The sequence below is a fragment of the Atta cephalotes genome (assembly GCF_000143395.1).
Source record: "Atta cephalotes unplaced genomic scaffold scaffold00016, whole genome shotgun sequence".
NCBI classification, from domain to species: Eukaryota; Metazoa; Arthropoda; class Insecta; order Hymenoptera; family Formicidae; genus Atta; species Atta cephalotes.
The window spans coordinates 1,893,847-1,915,262 of NW_012130080.1; the positions used below are offsets into that span (position 1 = coordinate 1,893,847).

Below are 21,416 nucleotides of genomic sequence, written 5' to 3' on the forward strand. Positions count from 1 at the left end.
TTATTATATATATATATATATATATATATATACTCGTAACTGCCTTGTATTGATATAATCACCTTTTATTCAATATAATTACGTAAAATTTCAATCAAAATGTAGATTAATTAATCTTAATGTAGACAGTTTATTATAAAGATTTTTGATTTTGATCTATTCGCTTAATTCATTCCAATTCATCTATTTCTCTCGAAGGATAATGGGATCGCACAGGTATTAACAGGATTAATATGAGCTCGGATCTCTTGTTAGATAAAGCGTTTTTTAAAGGTCAAGTTATCAGGACAACATGTTATGGATGGAAAATTCAAAGCCTGTAAGAGAGTAAATAAACTTAGTTTGTGTTCGATAAAACTTCGATTACTTGGTCGAGCATCAGGATTTCATCTTGTCAACGATAAGCTCCGTCAGAATCATTGTATGTGTCAGGATACATTCTTAATAATTTTAAAAATATCAGGCTTATAATTAATAATTATAAAATTGTAAGATAATTATAAAAAGATCATAATGGTAACAGGATTTTTATAAACGCGAATAAAAAGAATGTGAAAATTAATTATTCGAGTCAAGCAAATCAGATGTTAGAACAGAAGATAGAAAATCTATCTTTGATTTGATTTAACAATTTAATACATATGAAAAAAATTGTCATGTAATTGACAGGTATCTTCTATACAATAATAAATCGTTAAAAGAAAAAATATTAGAAAAAATATTATATTGAGAGAGAAGAATATTATAAAATATCTGATCTAATTTGATATTTATTTTCCGTGTGACTTTCATGTTGAAAGTATTTTTTAAAATTTGCTTCTCATGATTTTGCTGTTGTATGCTTATATTCAATCAATCGATCCATTAATTATAGAAGGCTCATATTTATTATATTACACAATAAAATTACTAAAATAGATGAATGTCCCACAAGAATAATCTCTCAATCAATATCTTAATTATGAAGTAAGATATATTTACAGATATAAACATAAATATAAGCAAATATAATTTGTTTCAATAAATTATCTATTTTTTAATTTTAGTGATGTTAAACAAAAGATAGCGGATTTAAATATCTCAAACAAACTTGTACATTTATTCGTATCAATGAAAAATATTGCGAGCACCAAGGAGAGTTAAGTGCAGATCTTCAAATTTTAGAACCAACAATGCAACTGAGGAGAGAGAAATGTTTCCGGATAATCGCCTGATAATTCTTAGTTAATCGATAAATCATTCCCAACACGAGCAAGACGCCTTTTCGTGAGAGCGGCAGACGGCCTTCGTATTCGTGAAAAGGACGAAACAATAGCTGGGTCTCGTGAACGGTTGATCAAAGCCGTTTCCCATGGTTAGAACGGGTCAATGTCCCGGTACCATGATGCTCTTAAAAGAACACATGGGACCCCTTCGTCTTCAGTTTCCCGGCAGTTCTCGTGCTGTTTGGATCGTCTCGTATTTAAAGCACGTATGCGTGATATTTATTTAAACTTAAACACGATTTCTGCATACTAAACGTTATGCTTCATGTGATTTATTATAATTTAATTTTTGTTATCATAATTAATAAATGTATGACAATCGCGGAGATAATCGTCGCGCTTTTTCCACTTTGCTCTTTAATTTATAAATCGAGAAAGTTTGTGGAGTTTTCTCTTCGACATATGTGTGTGATGCTAACTTATTAACATTTCAAACTATATTTGATATCTGACAATATTTTATATTATAATTTTTTATCACACACCTGACATAAGCTTGACAAGATCAATCAGCGATAGCTTATCACGAGTTGTTCCTACAATATACATTATGCAAAAATTACTTACCTGATGGATGATTAGATTGCAAATTGTAGTCATCGACTTGTAATGTGCTGTTCGGCCCAGTTCTGGTAAATCTAACCACATGATATTGGTTGTCGTTAACTTTCACGCCAACTTCGCCTATTGGATGATCGTTGGTGCCCATATTATAAACCGCAAAAACGTTACCTTCCACCTATGAAACAAATAAATTATTAATTTCTTGTTTTATTGAAATTTGATTTTTTATTCGTGCCAATTACATTAAATCATTGGAAAAGAAATTTACAAAATTAAATAAATTAATTTAAAAGGACGTTGGATATATAATGTATGCTAATTCATAATTCATATTTATAAGTTTAATAATTATGCATTTCGAAAAATCGATTTAACTAATACTATTATTTACATATCTACATACTAAATCAGAGATTCCCAAAGGATAAGTCGTGATTCGAGGAATCGCAAAAAATTTTACAATGTTAAATTACACTTCATCACTTTGCGTAGTTGTACAAATTTGCCTATGTGTATGTCTTTTCACAATTTCGTACTATATAAGATTAAATTTTCAACGATAATAAAATTTAAAACGAAATTTCAAAATAAATTTTAATTCTCAAACTTTTATCAAATTTCTTATGTCTAAAAATAATTCATATCGATCAATTGTTATCGTCAACGTTAAACATTCTGTTATCAGAACAAAAATAAAAAACACATTTTTATTACATCCGTCATAATAAATATTATAATTTATCTTGTTATCTGAGAAATAGATTTATAATATTATATCCAATAAAAAATAAAAAAAGTAGAAATATACATAAAATAAAATACATAAATAAAATGATATAAATTAATTAACTTATTCGTTTTCTGTTTTTTTCATTTGCCAGATAATTACAAACTATATTTGTCGTTTTAAAAAGTGAGTCGCAATATATAAGTTTGGGAAGCCCTGTACTAAATTATATAATCTATATATTATACAATACATTATATATATGAATGAATAGTGCTTAATAATGCTGTATAATGTGTAAATTCAAATTTATCGTATACTAACAATTTCGATTTCAAGATAATCGTTACTCGACGCAGATTCTATTCTAAGCAACACAGCGTCATTAACGCTGGTAACGAAACCCAAGGCCACAGTATCTCTTTTCATTTCCGGTCGACGATCAGGCGGAAAGGTATACGTGATAATTCCTCTTCCTGCTCCGAATTCGTAAGCGATAGCCTCTGCGAAGTGAAACATATTGATGTTAAAGTGATGTTTTCATCTGTTATATATTAAGTGCTGAGATTATTTTTGCTTCGTTATTTATTAAATTATTATCCTACCATATAATAATTTAATCTTCGTTCTAAAATTTTTTTTTAGAAATGTCCTATTTATCAAGTTTCATCAATAACTGCTATTAATTATGGAAAATATTTCCTCTCGAAAGAAATCAATTCTAGTTAAACTAATTTTACATCCTTTTAATATTTATTATATTGTAGAATAAGCCAATAATCAAACTTTAGTTTTGTTAATTTTATAAATAATGTGTTATTATAATAATGTAGTACACGCATAGAGTGATATTGATAGATAGCATTTATTAAAAAATATTAATTATTAATTAATTGGCAATTTTGTATGTAAAGAGAACAGTATGGAGAGGACGAATAATCTCTTTTTCCTTTCTCTTTTTCCCTTTCTCGAAATAAATGCGAATATCAGCGTATCTATGTTTCTCTTTTCTATATTCCTTTACCATCGTTACAAGTCGGCCCGGTAAAACTCGTCATGTCGCAATCACATGTGTAGCTATTCCATTGTTGCACGCATGTTCCATGATTGGCACAGAGATCATGAGTGCACTTCTTGCCCGGATGTATGTTGGTGTAAATGTCGCATCCGGATGTGATCAAAGAACTCGGCACGACGGCATCGGTAATGAGGTCGGTACTTTCCCCGCTGAGATCCAACGATGCCAGACACCCCTCGAATCCGTGACGGCTGAGAATCTGTTTTGGTAATTGGCCATATTGCGCCTTCTCCACTCCACCTGAAATAAATAAGACGTCAAATCTCTTTTACGAAACTTGTTGACTTTTTAAAAAACAAATCTTCTCTCTCTCTTTTTTTTCCTTTTATTAATTCAGCTGCTCTGTTCAAATTTATTAAATGATCTCATATCGTTTCAATTTTATATGATTTTATATGATTAAAAAACCTTAAAAAATATTTAAAAAATTTACGAGAAAAAGTCTTGTATTAACAGATGACATGATCAAATATCAGAGAAACAAATTTTTTTTCAAATTTAAATAAAATATTAATAAGAAAATTAATTGCTTTTGTGGGTCAAATTAACCCAAATAGATCAGTAGGGTTAAATATATCAGTGTATATGTTCTTGTGACGTTTACTTTGATTTAACGTTTACTTTGATTTTTTTTAAATAATATTATCTTTTAATTATTAAAAATCACAATAAAATGGATATTTAAAATGTTTACACATTCGTTTGAATCGTGAGTCGCAATAAAGCTTGTCGCAAGATGAAATTGCCAAAATGCAAACGGGATGTCGCGCTTGACATAAAATATCGAAACCGAAATTCGATAGTTAAATCAAAATCATCTCTCTCGCAAACTCTCGTAGCCTTGCGATATCCGCAGACCTCTCGGCAATCGCGGATATCGCGAGTGTTCGACGAACCGAGACGACCGCATGTCCGGTCGATCCCGCCGCCATAAATCCTGCGGGATCGCCACCAGTCGAAAATTATTTCGACGGTTACACATTATACTCCGTGTGGGCAGTAACTTCGAAATGCAATTGCCTGGCCAATCAGTTTGTATGCAGTGTGAAAGTATCTCATTCAAAATATATGTATTAAAGAGGGATTTTACGAATAAAACGAAATGCAGTACCACAGCAAACTTTTTCTCTCCATTGTAAAAATATAATAAATTTTAAACAATAAATCTAAATAATGAACTTTTAATTAAATAATATAATAAGATAAAGAGCCAAAGATGAGCAAGAAGTAATGGACGTTTGAATAAAAATGTCAATTTGCAATGAGACAAATTTCAATTGAAAAAATTCATTATTGTGATTATATTTAGAATTAAATTTTTAACTGACTATCGCATTATATGAAAGCTACTAGAGTTATCTTGAATATAATCTTGATAATTAAATTCAATCAGAGTGAAATTTTGGCCGTAATTTTTGCGTTGAACTGATCTCGTGACATGTGATTGCGATTTGGCAATCACTATTGAAGAATAATTGATGACTGATTTGCCAATTTATGCCAGCCCGACGGTAATCGATAGATTTATTAATGAATTAAGCAACGAGAACGGTATGATATGGATCTAATTAATGGTAATTCATAGCGCGCTACACTGATATCGTAACTGAATTTCGGATCATTAGCCCAAACATATATAGATCTATCCTATCTATGCTATGAATTAGAAATGCAAAAATATCTGCATTATAAATGTTTCTTTGTCAGTCTTGTCAGTTAATATTATCATTCATATAAAATTATAATTTGAAAAAATCAAGCTATATTATCTATCATCAAGAAATTGTAAGCTTTTTCGTAGCCAGACATTATTTCTCGCAATCACGTAACAGAATAAAATATCTAAATCAGTGATGCACAATCTGTGGCTCACTTGTGAATTTTTCGAGCGGATTCATCTAAATCATAAAATAGTTCCATAAATAATTATTACGAAGATAAAATCAACTTCTTCACATAAATTTCTTACGTTATTTATTGTTTGAAAAGTTATGCACTTACACAACACGATAATAATCATCGCGTGACATCTCTCCTTCTCTGAGGCCTTCAAATTAACTATGCAATTGCATCAGGAAAGCAAAAAGTTCAAATGATAAATAATTTCTATATGTGTTATATGAAAATCTAAATGATCGGAATAACGTGTTAATGTTACACAGAAATTGCATTATAATCAAATTATTTAAAATTAAATAATTAATAAAATAATCGTTTCTTTAAATAATTAATAAAATAACCGATTAGTTTTTTTATCGATCAAAATTTACGATGAAATAGCGATTATATAGTCAAAGCAAGTACTAAAGACGACAACTCAGTAATTTACAAATTTGCGCTGATAATCGGCATCTTAAAATAAATAGAGATAAGTTACCGATACGGTTGGTTGGCAAAACATATCGTAGTGACGGAGAGAAGAAGCGGGTATGAAGAAAATTATAAAAAGAAATAAAATTTTTTTTAGCATTTCTTTATAAACATTTAATACTGGAAAGTAATGATTAATTATTTTCAATATTAAAAATACTGTTGTTTAGTTTTTAATATAAAATAAATAATTCAAAATAAATAATTTTTAGTTTATTAAATTGGATTTTCTTAAGGATTTACGTAAGTATATTCTTTGAACCAAAAGGTTTCAATCATCATTTACATCTCTACAACATATGTATGTCAAGGTAAAGACTATCAAAAGCATGCCCATTGTAAATAATTGCCCAGAATAAGGTTACCTTATCAAATATGAAACGACTACTTGAAATGGTATAAATGTATTCGTAACATTTTGGAGCTCGTAATGCAGTTGTATTGTAAAAAAAATAAAAACAATGTCAAAACAATATGATTTTACAAATATTTGTTACAATTATTTTCCACTTTCTTTCAATTTCGATTATAATTTATTAATATATTAATATATCTTTTAATATAGTATAGTGAATTTTTTTTCCTATTAAGATGATTAATTCTAAGTAAAATTGAAGTTGTCCGAGCATTTCGAAAATGAAATCTTATGTAAAAGCTCCATGCTTCTGCATTTTTCACTTTTATCATTAACTTTTTTTAATGTACTCTTTATAATCTCTTAATTATAGCCCTTTTTAATTAAAAAGCCAGTCTGTATAAAAAAGATTTAAAAAATATAAAACCAAATTAAAAAAAATTATAATATTAATCAATGAATTAATTCAATCCAAGCACTTTTTACGTTTTTACGAATAAGACTGGCGCGGTCGCGCTCTTATTAGTCAGCTGTATCGTTATCACGTATGACATATTCGTAAGCCATGATTAAATTGTATTTATCATAATAACCGGTAAATCGCTCACGAATTTCATCTTACATTGCGGCTGCGTTGCGGTTGAATGACGGATGTGCGGCTCGCTGAGTTAGTTAGAATCACGGGGTCGATCATTTGCGTGTTTCAAACAGTCGTCTATGCATCATCATCGAAAGTGCATGAATTCATAAAGCGCTTGAATTGTTAATTGACTTTATCGGCGTAATTGATAATCAAGGTAAAAAAGCCAGACGTCATCGCGAGAATCGGTGATTACTTTGACGCGCGATAAAAAGATAATAGCGATGTTATCTCTTGAATCGGTATAATTCGTCGAATTTCGAACTCGCTAATCATGTTACCATAGTCGTTCCAGCACGTCATGAGATATATTAAATCGACGCGGAAATTCAATAACTTTTATTTCATAAGTTATCAGTCATTATGTCTCTTCGCGAGCTCGCCATTTGCGTTCTGCTAATCTCGATTGTTCATTTCTCAATATCGATTATCCAGTCGCAAAGATTGTACATTGTACCATTTTCGCCGGAATCAGCGAGGAGCCTGGAACATATTCCGGACAAATGGAAGACAGTACATCCGAAGTTCAAAGCCCCGCAAATCGAGATTGGATTGATGAAGGGTTATGTCTCACCGGACGAAAACTGGATGTTTGCCAATGAATACAAGTATTCAGGAAAAGATTATAAGTACGTATGTAAACTTGACAAAGAATATATTTAAAGAAAAAATTAAATGTTCGTTCGGGTCGGAACAAATCAACTTTTAGATTAACGTATCTTATTTTAATACAAACGATGAAATAATCATGATGATCTCTCAGAGTTATAGATTTATTATATACGGAAAGAACAGTTTTGTTACACGAAAAGGACAATTTTGCTGAAGTTTAACTAGATTTGAAAATAATTTTGTTCGACCATCAAAATAGATAATATAATTTTGTAGACCGATTAAGCTTGATGACAACGCTGCAAAAAATTTTAATAATCTAGAAATCAGCTTGAGCGTCCTACACAGTTATTTTGATGGTTCAAACAAAATTATTTTCAGATCTGTTATTAACAATTTATATAATTTTAGCCCGAATCAAATTTTCAATCTTGCCTCTTTCCAAATTTACAAACAAATGTCTTTTCGAGATCATTTATCAATCAATTCATCCAATAACTGACATAGGATGGATAAAGAAAAATATTTTTTTATTAAAGTTTTAATTTATATTTAATTTTTACTCCACATTTAAATTATAAAAAAAGGGAAGTCTTCAACATGGCAACAGATGAAAGCAGAAATAAAGAAGTAGAAAGTTAAAAGAATTCAAAATGATTAAATAAGATGTGCATTATACATTGTATTTGTATTTACAATCAAAATAAAGTGAAAAAAATATTAGTTGAAAAATTGCATATCACATTTATATTAAGCTAAATTTTTAGATACTTGAGTGAAACTGTTCTTTTCATGTAGATTTTCCGAAAAAGTGTCTACAGAATAAGTTGCAATCTGAACGAGACGAAGACATTTTTTAGATTGTTTATTAATATATTCAGATTTATGTCTGATGATTATTGAATCAATATCTTCTAGTATCTGATATATATAAAAAATTAAAATAAATGATTAAAAAATAAATAAAGTGTAGAATATGAAATTAAACAATAAAAATATAATTCCAAATGTATTACTCAATAATGCATAAGAGCGACGTGTTCGATCCGAAAATGCAATAAAGCCAAAACTGAAAGACATTAACGATGGCGAATGTATATCTAAACATTGTTAATGCTATAATAACATCGTTAATGCAAATAATCTTACACGATCGTAAATCGATTAGTGGCGTGACAAAGATGACATCGACGACAAATGAGAAAAAAATCCCGCTAATTGAAAATGGCGATATGAAAGCAGGAGAAAAGAAGAAAGAGAACAATATTCAGGATAATATCGTGATGTCTGGTAGATTTAGCCCACAGATTGGATCAAGGAATATTATTACAGTACCTACATACTGTCCGGAAGGACAAAGAAAAGATAGTAGAGGACGTTGTAGAATTGTCATGTGAGTTACCTCTTTCTTTTTAGGACAATCCTTAATTACAATAAATCTAATCTTCTCGACAAAAAATATAATTGAAATACATAATTCGAATGAATCATTCTAGAGATTCTTCAATTTAAATTTTAACGATGAATGAATCAGAATTTTATAATATTTCATAGAAAAAAACTAAAGCATATTTTCTTGCCTTGATACTAAATATTTTGAAAAAATATTGTTTTATTAAATTGTATGAATGTTCCGTTATTGATTATTTTTTAAAAAGTCAGTTTGTGACATATAATGTCTCTAATGTTAAAACTGTTCAATTTTATTTAAGAAAAAGTTAACTATAAATTGATTAATTATATAATATTAATATTATGGTTGAAAATTTTAGATTACTTTATATGATAATTATTAAATTACTATTAATTTGTGAGATATAACAAATTCCTAATACTCTCAACGTGTATTGAGTACATATTTACAGGAGTTTGATAATCGATTTTATACTTTTTGTTATAGAACGTAAAAATCAGAAAGAGATGGAAGACAAATAAAGAAATAATTAAATAATTGAAACTCTTCAGATACTAATATTTATTGTGAAATATTGAGGATATGCAAATTACTTTAAATTAAGGTAATGTGTAATTTGCTTTAAATTAATAAAATGCTATATTAAATTTGTGTACTTTTCTAGCATCTTAATATATTCAAATATGATTTTATCTAATTGATATAACAATCTTATATTTGATATTAGTTATAAAAATAAGCTTTATATTAAATTGTCAAATTATATTAAATTGTCAAATTAAAAACAAATTCTATATAATACACGCAATAAACAACACATTCAAATATGATTTTACTAAATCACTAACTACGAAGATCTTATATTTATAATAATTATAAAAGTTATATGTAAATTAAAAATAGATTCTGAGACATACGTAATAATTTAGCATGTATCTAACTTTTTAATCTATAATATAAATTCTACATATTCAGCAAGGCTGTCGATATTATTTTTTGTAACTTATAAATTATTAATAGTTTTCAAAACGCTAGAATTGAAATATCATAAAGATATTTTTATATGTGTATAAATATTTTTGCTCAATAATAAAACAAGAAAGAAATAACTTAAGCATGTTTAGAGATAAGATTAAAGAATTTGAAAATCGTATATTTGTCAGTATAGTATCATCAAATAGGTTTTGTGACAAACGTGATAAGCTGAATGAGGAGAATGTGGTTATAATATAATTCATTAAACTAATTAAGAAACCAATACATAAATGACATATTTAACTTATACAATAAACGGATTGCAGATGTAAATCACGACTGACTAATTAAATTAAATTAATATCGCGTACACGCTGTTATTTTATTGTAGTAATATCTCTCGAATGAAATTGTCGAATAGAATCCTGATTAATTGTATTGCGTTACATAACGGGTGGATTAAATAAAGGAAACGCGGCATTCAGATTATTATAAACATTATATAAAATCATGAAACGTTATATAAAAAAATAAATTAATATTAAAAAATATTTTTTAAAGAATTTTTAGAATTATCCAGATTATATTAAGCTTTCAATTATTAACAACCAATTATACTTTTTGTGCAACGTTCATTGTTAAATTAATTTAGTATTGTTAATAAAAATCTTTTTTGTAGCAAAGTAAAAAAATATCTTAAATTAAAGTATAGTTGAATTATATATATTATTCTTCCCTTCTCCACTTACCTATATACAAAATGCCATCGAGATCAAGATTCTCGTTGCTACCTTGGCTGTTGACAGCGGTCACGTGATCGTCCACAGAGAGTGTGTGCCTCTTTGCGGCAGGTCTGCCAATACTGACGGCATGCCATTTGCCATCGTTCAACTTGGACTTCGAAGTGTCCCTGACCCTGACAGCTCCGTCGCCTAAGTCAAACACGTAGTGTACGTGTCCGTTTACCAGCTCGACCGCAATAAAATCATGCTCTCTTCCAGCATTGTAAAGGATCAAGCCGTTCGTTTCGCGCGTTTTGAACTGAAAAGTAATTTACAAGTGTAAGGCGATAAATTCTCCCTCTTTCTCTCTCTCTGCAGATTGATCGAATTATATTCTTTTTACAATTGATGATAAAATCTTTATGATAAAATGGACGTGATAAAATTGACTTCACGGTTCTTTATCGAAAGCTCGTTATATAATATCCATGACACGCAGAAAATATCAATTTTCACCTGGAAATAAATGTTGGTCTCCAAATACGCTTTGAGTACTGGAAGTCCTACGAAAGTGTGCTTGGAGGTGAAGGTCACCGGATGGTGAACCGGATGATTTCTTTTCCCGAATTTGCCGGTGACCCGAATGATGGGTGCGACACCCTGATGTGAGGTCTGATGGCTTCCAGCGCTGCGCGCAATCTCCAAGTATGGATATCCGTTGAACCAGATCTGCTGCAGCTGGCCCACGAAATGCGGTATGTCCTCGCCCGCGTGAAGATATCCGCCTACGTGGAGCGTTCGAAATTCCAAGATACCCTGCTTTCCCAGCTGCGCTTCCGCTACATTTGCATACAAACAGCCATTCGTCATTAAATTGAAACGCATTGAAACGCGAACTAAATTTAAATAGAAAATACTAAAATTTGGAAAATATTTACGATCTCATTGCTTATCTTCGTCTTCAATGAAAATAGTTTAATGTTAAAAACTATATTAATTAATAATACAAAAATTATATGTATATCGTATCAACTTAGTTCTTTCATTACTGCGTTTCAAAATGTTAAATCAAATGAAAAATATACATACGAAAATATACATACAATGTTATAGATTTAGCTATTTACAATTTATATAATTTTTAATTTTAATTTTAATTTTTTTATTTGATGTATACAGGATGATAAAACATTTAGTTAGAATATTTTGTGCGTTCATCAAAGTATCTAGCTAATAAATTGATGTTATTTGTCGTCATTTTGATTAAGTTTTATAGTTAACGTAAATTTAAAGAAACGAACTCTGGAATTAATTACGCCTATTAGATACCAAAGAGACTTTAAATATTAATGCAAAAGAATCAAAAGATTTTCATCGATTAGTGATCTAAAGATCTTTTTATTGCCTGCCTGAAAGAATTTATTCATACAAAAATGCGTAGCTATCTATCACTAATGCATTTTTAAAGCGCTTTAAAACTTACTTCAAAGCTAAAGATGAACATTTTGAATGTTAATTATCTTCGGTATTTAATATGGTATAACTGACATTCTAGATTTTTTTCGCAAATATACATTACTAATGATTTCATAAACACATAACTTTGTGGCCAAACTTTTTTGTGTCATCTTATAGTATATTTTATTTAGAGTACCTGTGTACTCGAGTGTTTGCGAAAGTATCGTGTACGTCAGTGTCTAGTGAAAAGATGGATGAAGAAGATCATCTGATCACTGGCCGAAATTTTCAAAGGTTCGTGAAAGCACGAAACCTTAGCATTTAAACTGAACTATTGAACAACGCCAGGCTAAGATGGGAACCGCATGTGTTTCGCTGTGCAGCAATTATCGTCCCAGCGCGATCGATTGCGCTGAAGTAAAGACCGTGCAGAGCTGCTGCAATTTAGGCTATTGCCACCTAACTCAATATTGCCGGCACTCGCCGTCAGTTTAATAGGGTGATCCGAGGGACAGCTTTGCGAGGGTGGCTGTTTCACGGTGGCCACTGCGGCGGAGTTGTTTTGCAAGGGCCGATTGGGGCCAGGCTGATTGGTAAGCCAATCACGTGCTGTTCATATTATCGATATTAATAAGATACGAGATATGCTCGATTGAATCAGCGTCCCATTCCTATGGAAATGTCGCTAATTGCTTTGATTATCTTATATTATTTTCACATAAATTATATAACATATACGTAATGTGCAAATTACAGGATATTTGCAATAGAATTACTGGTTGTGACAATCCTCCAAATTGTATAGAGTCTTCACGTCAATTTAAGCACAACGATCTTAAATGGCCCACCAACATGACAGAGCAATATTGGCAAAGACATTATAACGACGCCGTCAAACGGATATGATATCGGTATTAAAAATGTCGATTATCAAGAGAGGATCGTATTAAGATCTCCGATATATCGATATTGTTTGCTCATCCGTAGCGTGTCCCTCGTTCCGTTAACCGCGGAATTTGTGCGCGACGAGAGAGTCCTGAGGGAATTTCTGCGAAGTGGTTTACCGTTGATGGAATCGCGCGGGGATATAATTTACTTTATACTTGAAGCGGCGCTTTTGCGACGGAGTGCCACGAATGCCCTGGCAGACGTCGACCTCCTCCCTCGGCATCACCGATTCCGGATGCACTTTTCTCGTTGCGCAGCCGGCGGCGGCGTGAAGAGCATTTCGAGGAGTCGGCACGATAAAAAGCGCATTTGCATACCCACGATTTGTAATCCGTCCGCTGGATGTCGGAAAATCGATGGCACTGACTCGTATCTACCGCTCGTAAATAATATGGTCGGCGAATTGGCGTAAACAGAGAAAAATGGACGTTCTCGCGCGGCCGCGAGCCGAGAGAATTCTTTGCCTTGGAGAAGAAAACGTGTGTTTTTCTTATCGATCATACACTAAGAAAAATTTCTAAAGTTGAAAATGGACAAATCATAATTATCTGGTTATATCTATTATAATAAGATAACTGAATGTCCAATTATGATGATCAAAGTTCTGATTGATACGATTAGAATCTTACTGATTTATTTTCAAGAAATCTTTTTTAATGTATAAGCTTGCACAAAATAAATTCAAAAACATAGAAATAGAATAAAATTTTTTTACACAACTTCATTTTCGTAGTTCATTATAAAAATAACAAGTTTAAGAGGTATTGTATTTTTCAGAAGGTTTTAAAGTCTTAACAGTCTCCTTCACCCATAAAATATCTTTTCATCCTTCTATTTTAAAATAAATCTGCTCTATATCTTATTCATTGTATTTTACGCTCGATTGTCCCTGAGATGATGGCTTCATATGGCTCGCTTATATAGTTGATACATTTTTCAGTCTCGTCATTAAAAATATTTTTGTCATTTACAAACGAAATTTTCATCTACTAATATATTTCTCACGTTTGACACACCGACCGAGTGCAATAACGACCGCAGCCTTGGAAAAATCTTCGATTAACATTCATAAGAGTGTCTCGATTCGAAGAGTCGCCGACAGAATGCAAAAGCGGATCGCGCAATGCGCGATGCATTTTGAATTTGTGATTGCAGGAAAGTTGAGAGCACTCGCGGGAAACTTGTAATTTAACCGATAGAAGAAATGTAACCAGGAAAGATGAAGTTTTAAGCTCTATCAAAATTGAAGATATAATATAAAAAAGGATTATAAATAGTTTTTTAATTGTTTCTTGAAATTGATTAAGCATACAAAGGAGACTACTCATTAACTCATAATTATTTGTGTTATATTAATTACGTACTCTTATTTGCATTTGCGGGAGATTGTATAATTAATTATTTATTATAATTACACACATTAATTCGTTCAGAATGATTGTGCAATGAAATTATAAAATCTACATATAAATGTCGCGCAACAGAAAAATGTAATGTTGGTGATTTTCTTAAATAATTTTTATTATTAAATAAATCATTTATTAGTTTTTTACGTTCATTCAAAATTGAGATATTCAAGATGTACTATAAGTATAATTGAGTACTCATAATTATTAAATAACTTAATAAGCAATTTTAAATTTTTATAAATACGGACAAGTAAATTATTTTAAAAAAAGTATAAATATATGTAAGTTTTATGTATACGTAAAAATATAAAGTGTATATTTGACAAATCTGTGCATTAAATATTTTTCTCTGCTTCGTTTTGCTAGAATGACATCAATCTTTCTAAGTTTTGTAATATTGGCTATATCGACAAAGTCTAAAGTGTCAGATAGCTGTAACGTATGTTCCAAGTTCTTAGTTTCAGGAAACTACTATTTTGCAACAAACCAGTAGTTTCTAATTCGCTATTTGTCCCATTTGCACAACTTATGCGAGTGCGATGAGAGAGGTCTCGAAACTTGCGTGAAAAATTGCTCAAGAAATTTTTAATTTCGTGTGCCTGCTCATCGATCTTGCGAAACTTTCTCGGCGATTTTCATTAATTATTCAAATCCATGGAGCAGCCAAACTAATGCAATTATTCGTCTCGTAGCTTGATGAACTATTCGAAGATATTCTATATACGTAAAAATTATTTTCAATAAAAAATACTTAATCAGACTTACACTTAAATAATTAGAACTTGCATGTACGAAAACAAAATGTTAGTGCCAATTTTAAACATAAAATACTAGTCCAAAACATGTCGATTTATTGAAAATTATTAAAACTAAAAACTTTTTTTGATGCTTTAAAATTTCTTACCTTTAAGGCAAATGAAATACTATTGTTGTAATATTTAGAGCTACAAGAGAATTACTCTTTATAATAAAGAGAACTTGATGTTAATAATTTGCGCGAGTCTCTCTCTCTTTTCCCAAAACAAGCGAAAGATTTATAAAACTGTCACACCCAATGACTCATTTGATCATTGCTAACAGCGATAGCCGAAAACGATAGGACGATTTAGCTTTGAAATGCTCGCCGTACCAATTTCCCTGATTCGTTGGTCCGACAAATAACAACACTAATAACGAACATGAGCGTGCGATGGGCGATGATCGAGAGAAGGCGGAAAATTATTTTCCGCGCGATAGCGTCGTTTCTACGCGAGGCCACGGCCGCGTCGTACGGTCCTCGCATAAATCTTTGGTAGACCGAATGATCCCGCCGCGGTGAATCCACCGACTGATAAATCTCGATGTGGAAATTGATTATCGGATGGGAATTCTCCATGGCGACTCCACCCTCGCCTCGTGTACACCTGTATTTATACGCTCGGGGCAATTTGGTCGTACGATGCAGTTAATCCTACCCTCTTTCTCTCTCTGCGTTTCCTCCCCATCGTTATCTTCTCTTCTAGTACTTCATGCTTTTCCATCGAGTATACAGACGTGTACTCGATTCCAGTCAAATATTTTTATTTCCTAGTTTTGAGAACGCCATAATTTTACCATAAAATAATTAAGTTCGACATTTGCGTCTATCGTTGTTTGCTTATCTTTTTACGCGTGAACTTTTGGTTGTAATTTTTTTATTTTTCTAAGAGAGAGCCTGCTGCAGTGACTAAAGATATAAGAGTCTGCCAGAGAGACTCTAATAAGATTTTTGATGCCGTAATGTAAAAGAATTTTTCAAAGATTTTGAAATCTGTAAACATGATGTTAAAAATTAAAAATTGTTCCAAGCTATTGACAAATATTGAAGAAAGCAATATTGAAAAATCAAATATTATTTCTTAGAATATTTGCTTTCTAACATATTCAGCTTACTTTATTAATACAAAAATTTATGTGGGTTACATGAAACGTATTAAATTTAACACAAATCAATCATGTGTATATCTATTCTGAGTAATATATTGAAATTTGTGTCAATAATTTTTCCTTCTTTTAACCCTCTTTTATAATATTGCCAATTAGACGTATTACCGTGATTAATCATATTTATGAGAACAACAATATTCTGAGATGTGTTAAACGCAATTCCTTCCACACATCTATCGATTTTAACTTTCGTTTCCACGTGTGTCCTCTTATGTATTTCTTTGCGACTTTTTTCTGGCCTCATGATTTCTGCCGCAGAGATTCCGCCACATATTTATGCTAAATAAGGATTTCGAAATACGATATTGCTCCCTTGCATGGGTTTGCGGTTGGAAGTTCGAACGTGCACATGCATATACGATGCATAAGGATCCTTCGAGCTGGTGCAATCGATGCGACGTGCAAAGTATCTCCGCTTCGAAATGTCATGACAAGGAAACTCCCTTCCTTCGAAATTTGCAATGCGCCATAAGATTTATTGCTAAGAAAAGAATTTATTCTGCGTATAATAACTTTCTTTTGATAACTTGCCATATCAATGTAAAATTAATTTATATAAGATTATTTCATGTTAAGTGTATCTCATGTAAGTCATCTTCATTGTTTATTAATCAATTTTGAATTAATTTTTCTTTTATGAAGATAATTTCAATCTTTGAGCTATGACTAAAAAAGAGAAGACTGTAATTCATAAAACAGAAAAGAGAGATTCATTTTCAAAGAACCGCTCTTTTTGTTGCTTATTACGATTCAGTTTTAACTTATGATTTAGAACTGCGTAAACTTAATAATGTTAATCGGGTTTAAAATGTTTCTTTACGATCCCAAAATATAATTAAAAAAAATTGAAATACTTAAAGCATCGAATTTTTAAATGTCTAAAACAGTGATTTATATACGCACATTTTCTTTTTATTGCAATGTGGAAAAAAAGTAAAGCAAATGCACTTTGCGAAAGATGGAAGAGGAAGTAATTATTTTGAAGTAAAAGCATGATACAAGAGAAAAAGAGAAAGATAAAGAGAGAAAGCATATTCTGCATGGTAAAAGCATAAAAAAAATGGAAGTAAAATAAAAGCACGGAGCATAAGAGAGCAATCTCGAATGAATAGCCTTTTGATTTTGATAATAAAACGACCATTTGTGTTGTATTTTAAAGCAAAACCCATTACACTATCCTGATAGCATATCAATAGCTCTACAATAAAAATTTTTTTATCTTTATCGTATTTGCTGCAATCACAAAAGTAAATACTTTTGCTTAAAGAATAAACGAGTTTTTTGATATTTTTTGTACAAATAATAACTAGTTTCACACATTTCACGCTTACAATTTACTGTCGCCAAATTGAGAAATGTATTTTAAACTATCATAATACAATGGAAAGTTAATATGAAAATTCTAATTTTCCTGAAGCATAATTCGCTTTTATGCTCATTACGAATTCAGGTTTAATTACGAGACGACTTTAAACCGCGTGTAAAAGCTTTAACAGAAAAGAGAAAATGGTCTATTGATTACCATAAAAGCAAAGCTACTATCATCCGTATTTAGAGTAAACATGTAAGGACATTAATTAAATAGACTTATTATTCTCGCATCAACAATTATTTTACGAAATTCTATCTTAAATAATGTTAAATTGAAAAAGCAATTAATTATTGTTCTTAATGTTTATTAAACCATATCATCTTAAAATATCATTTGCAATAAAAATAAAAAGTTAATTAACAATCAATAATAAATAAAAAATTAAAACTTCAAGTTTTTGTTTCCAATTAATACCTAATGTAGAAATATTGTTCATGCATAGAAATTGATACACTTTTGGCACTTTCTATTTTTTGCTGTTTTTCTTTCTTTCGTCAATATTCTGAAATAGAATCGTCTTTTTCATCTCGCTATTTCTCACACCTTGCGATCAGAGACGCCTTGCATTGCAGCAGCACGAAACCAATCAACTGTTTGCATCTGGTACCGACATACAATTTGCTGCACTTTGCACAGCGTCCTGTTTCCGTAATAATGTAGTTCGTGTCTAAATTAATCGACTTTTCTTCCAATTTCTAACACTTTGTCACATTTTAAGTTCCACTATCTCATAAATTAATTTTAGCAATGAAATTATACAGGACGCGTTTCAATTTTGTTTTGAAGATTTTAGAATATTGATTTTAGAGTATTACACAAATGCAAAGGATTAAATGCATATTCTGTCGAAAATACGTCCAATAATATGTTCAATGATTTGTTAGCAAGAGTTTTTTTAATATAAAAATATCAACGTTTATTCAAGATTAAAATTAATTTAAATAGCACGTGGCAGATGTCATTAATTTTGCAATTGTACGTAAATAAAGCCTCATGTGAAAGAAATTTATTTTACATTTTCAATTTATCTTGCACAAAATCATTCATTTCTCGATATTACCATGATTTTAACACTCTATTCAAAATGCACATTCCACATCAATAAATCGCTTTATGAGTTTTGAAATCTCGTCCTACGAAAATACGCATTGTGTATACAACGATGTAATTTGTTGGCTTTAATAACGTATATGTTTCTATGGAATATATATTTCAGTCGCTATTGTATATAGCATTACCATTGCAGATATACATACCTCGCATTGCTGTATCATCGTCGATCTGGAATTTGAGCAAATTGAATCGTCTGGAGAATTTTAGTGTATGCCACAAGTCATCATTAAGACCTTGCCCAGTTGTCAATAACTGAAATAAAATAATATTTGTTAAATCTTAATCGCATCCTTTAATTCATCCTTAAAAAACTTTCTCCTACTCTTTTTCTTTTTCTTTTTCTTTTTTAAACATAAGTAACTTACTACACTATACCGATTTTATAAAAAAATGTTTAAAGTACAATAACTGTAGATTTTTATAAAGAAAATTTAATAATTATAATATTTGTATCATAAAAAATTCTTTTTTTCTTTTATTTCTTTTGTTTACTTTTTAAGAATTTACTAAAATAAAGTCGGTTGATATGTGTATATATGCAACGAAGTTTCTAATTTTTATTGCATTTTTGCAGCATCGTGTAGCAATAGGTTTAATGCTATCGATAAACCATCTCTATGAGATGCCCGTCATTCGGCCAAGTCTCATAAATCCAAGCAACTCGTCACTATCTGGCACAGTCCCCATTGCAATATACGATATCACGCGTTGTGTGACACCTGACGCACGTTTGTCATCTAATGTCATCTATGCATCGCCGTTATTGCCATTGAAAATTATTATTATCACAAGTACTAATTCATCGTTCAATTCGTGTCAATCGCTAAAAATACATGCTCTGTATTTAATACGTACTAAAAATTTAAAAATAGTTTACTATCAAATTTCCATTCAGAAGAAATTAATTTTAACTTTCATCAGAATCTTTGTAAATAAAAACGAAATGTGTACTACATGATAAATTAATCTGATAAACTAGATTGTATTTTTATGGCGCTATTCTTTTCTTTTCGAATTTCGGAATTTTTCTAGCTTTATTTAAATCAAAATCAAGCTCTGCATTAAGTGGAAAATTTAACTTTATGTAACGTAGAATATTGTAATATATGTATGTTATATAGCTTTTAAAATTATATGAAATTATTGAGAAAAGATTTCATCAGAGTACATTTTATGTATATTTTTTAAATTTATGTATAATATATTATTAAAAACAACTATGCCACTAAACTACTTTAATAACTGGAACACGAACAGTGCGCCTATATATAGGTTTTTTACTCATTTTTCAACACAGATTAAGTAGGCATAGTTGAATAAAGTAATTGAAATTAAAATAATAGAATGGAAAAATAGAATAGTTGAATAAATGTAATAATTTTTTAAATGTAATAAATGTAATAATTTTTTTTATAATAAAAGTAACAGTATAATATCTCAATTAATGAAGTATCTACTTTATCATTATTATTTATACAATACTCTCGTCAATAAAAAGGATTAATAATTTATCGAAAATCTCGCAGATAATCTCGCGGTCGAGAAAAGCTCGTAGTTCGAAGCCATCGCGATAGAAATCTTCGTTGAAACGTTCTCCAACTTCCAGGAACTTCGTGGAAATCTGATTTTCCGTAGACTAATCGTCGAGCGTCGCATTATCGTATCAATTATTCCGTCCAATTAACGAGTCCATGTAGGTACAGAGATTGAAACATTACCGTAAATTACTGTACGTCTTGTACGTTCGTGCTTATACGCGTGTACTTGTAGATCTGCACGTTGGCTCCTCATTCACGCGCGATACGAGAGTTTCCAAATGACTTCGACCCAAGATTGTTAATCCCAGATTAACGCAACATCTATTAATATCCACAATAATAATGCCATAGTTGGGTCACTGGTTCCCAACTAATTCTCCAACGCTTAGACAATCCGTAATTCGGAATTATGTTGGGTATATAATTTTATCAAATTAGAAATTTAATGAGATATCAATGTGAAAACAATTTGTGTTATATTAATCGTATATAATATGTATATTTAAATTATAATTAATTAAAATATAAACCTGCATCCTTTCTTTTTTTTATATTTTGTTATTGTTAAATATCAATTGGTGAACATAAGATGTAATATCTCAGAATATAATATTTTGAAAATTATATGTATTTGTAAAGGTCAATGTAAGAGAAGAAAAGAAAAAGAGATAAAAAAATAAATTGTACATTTATGCATCATCTAATAAAATAACTGCGAAATCGAATCGGCCGATTTACTATTCGTTCGACCGGAAGCGTCGCGATTGCAGAATTGCTTATGTATTTCCACGTATATGCGGTACAAAGGAGGAATGGAGTGTTGGAGATTGCGTGAACGAGAGGTTGCAGGATGCATTCAGAAATGCATTTGGCTCCCGGGAAAACGATCGA

General features: G+C 30.6%; 2 protein-coding genes across 2 annotated transcripts in view; one reads left to right on the forward strand and one right to left on the reverse strand.

Moving 5' to 3' along the window:
• LOC105618399 (neurexin-1) overlaps positions 1-21,416 on the reverse strand; it is a 224,183-nt gene that overhangs the window by 24,180 nt on the left and 178,587 nt on the right. Inside the window, exons 15-20 of the mRNA XM_012199942.1 lie at positions 19,131-19,239; positions 11,239-11,561; positions 10,750-11,041; positions 3,581-3,874; positions 2,881-3,059; positions 1,833-2,004 (exon numbers count right to left, since the gene is read on the reverse strand). Coding sequence (XP_012055332.1) covers positions 1,833-2,004; positions 2,881-3,059; positions 3,581-3,874; positions 10,750-11,041; positions 11,239-11,561; positions 19,131-19,239 — 1,369 coding nt within the window. The remainder of the gene's footprint in view (positions 1-1,832; positions 2,005-2,880; positions 3,060-3,580; positions 3,875-10,749; positions 11,042-11,238; positions 11,562-19,130; positions 19,240-21,416) is intronic.
• Positions 7,363-9,008, forward strand: LOC105618217. Its single transcript, XM_012199758.1, has 2 exons — positions 7,363-7,628; positions 8,780-9,008. Exons 1-2 carry the CDS (start codon positions 7,363-7,365, stop codon positions 9,006-9,008), a joined length of 495 nt encoding a protein of 164 aa, XP_012055148.1.

Excerpts from the sequence above, each read along its gene's own strand:
- LOC105618217 (XM_012199758.1), top strand. The coding sequence starts at position 7,363 with ATGTCTCTTCGCGAGCTCGCCATTTGCGTTCTGCTAATCTCGATTGTT. Across the intron at positions 7,629-8,779 it reads TATTCAGGAAAAGATTATAA|TGGCGTGACAAAGATGACAT; the intron begins GTACGTATGTAA and ends TAAATCGATTAG.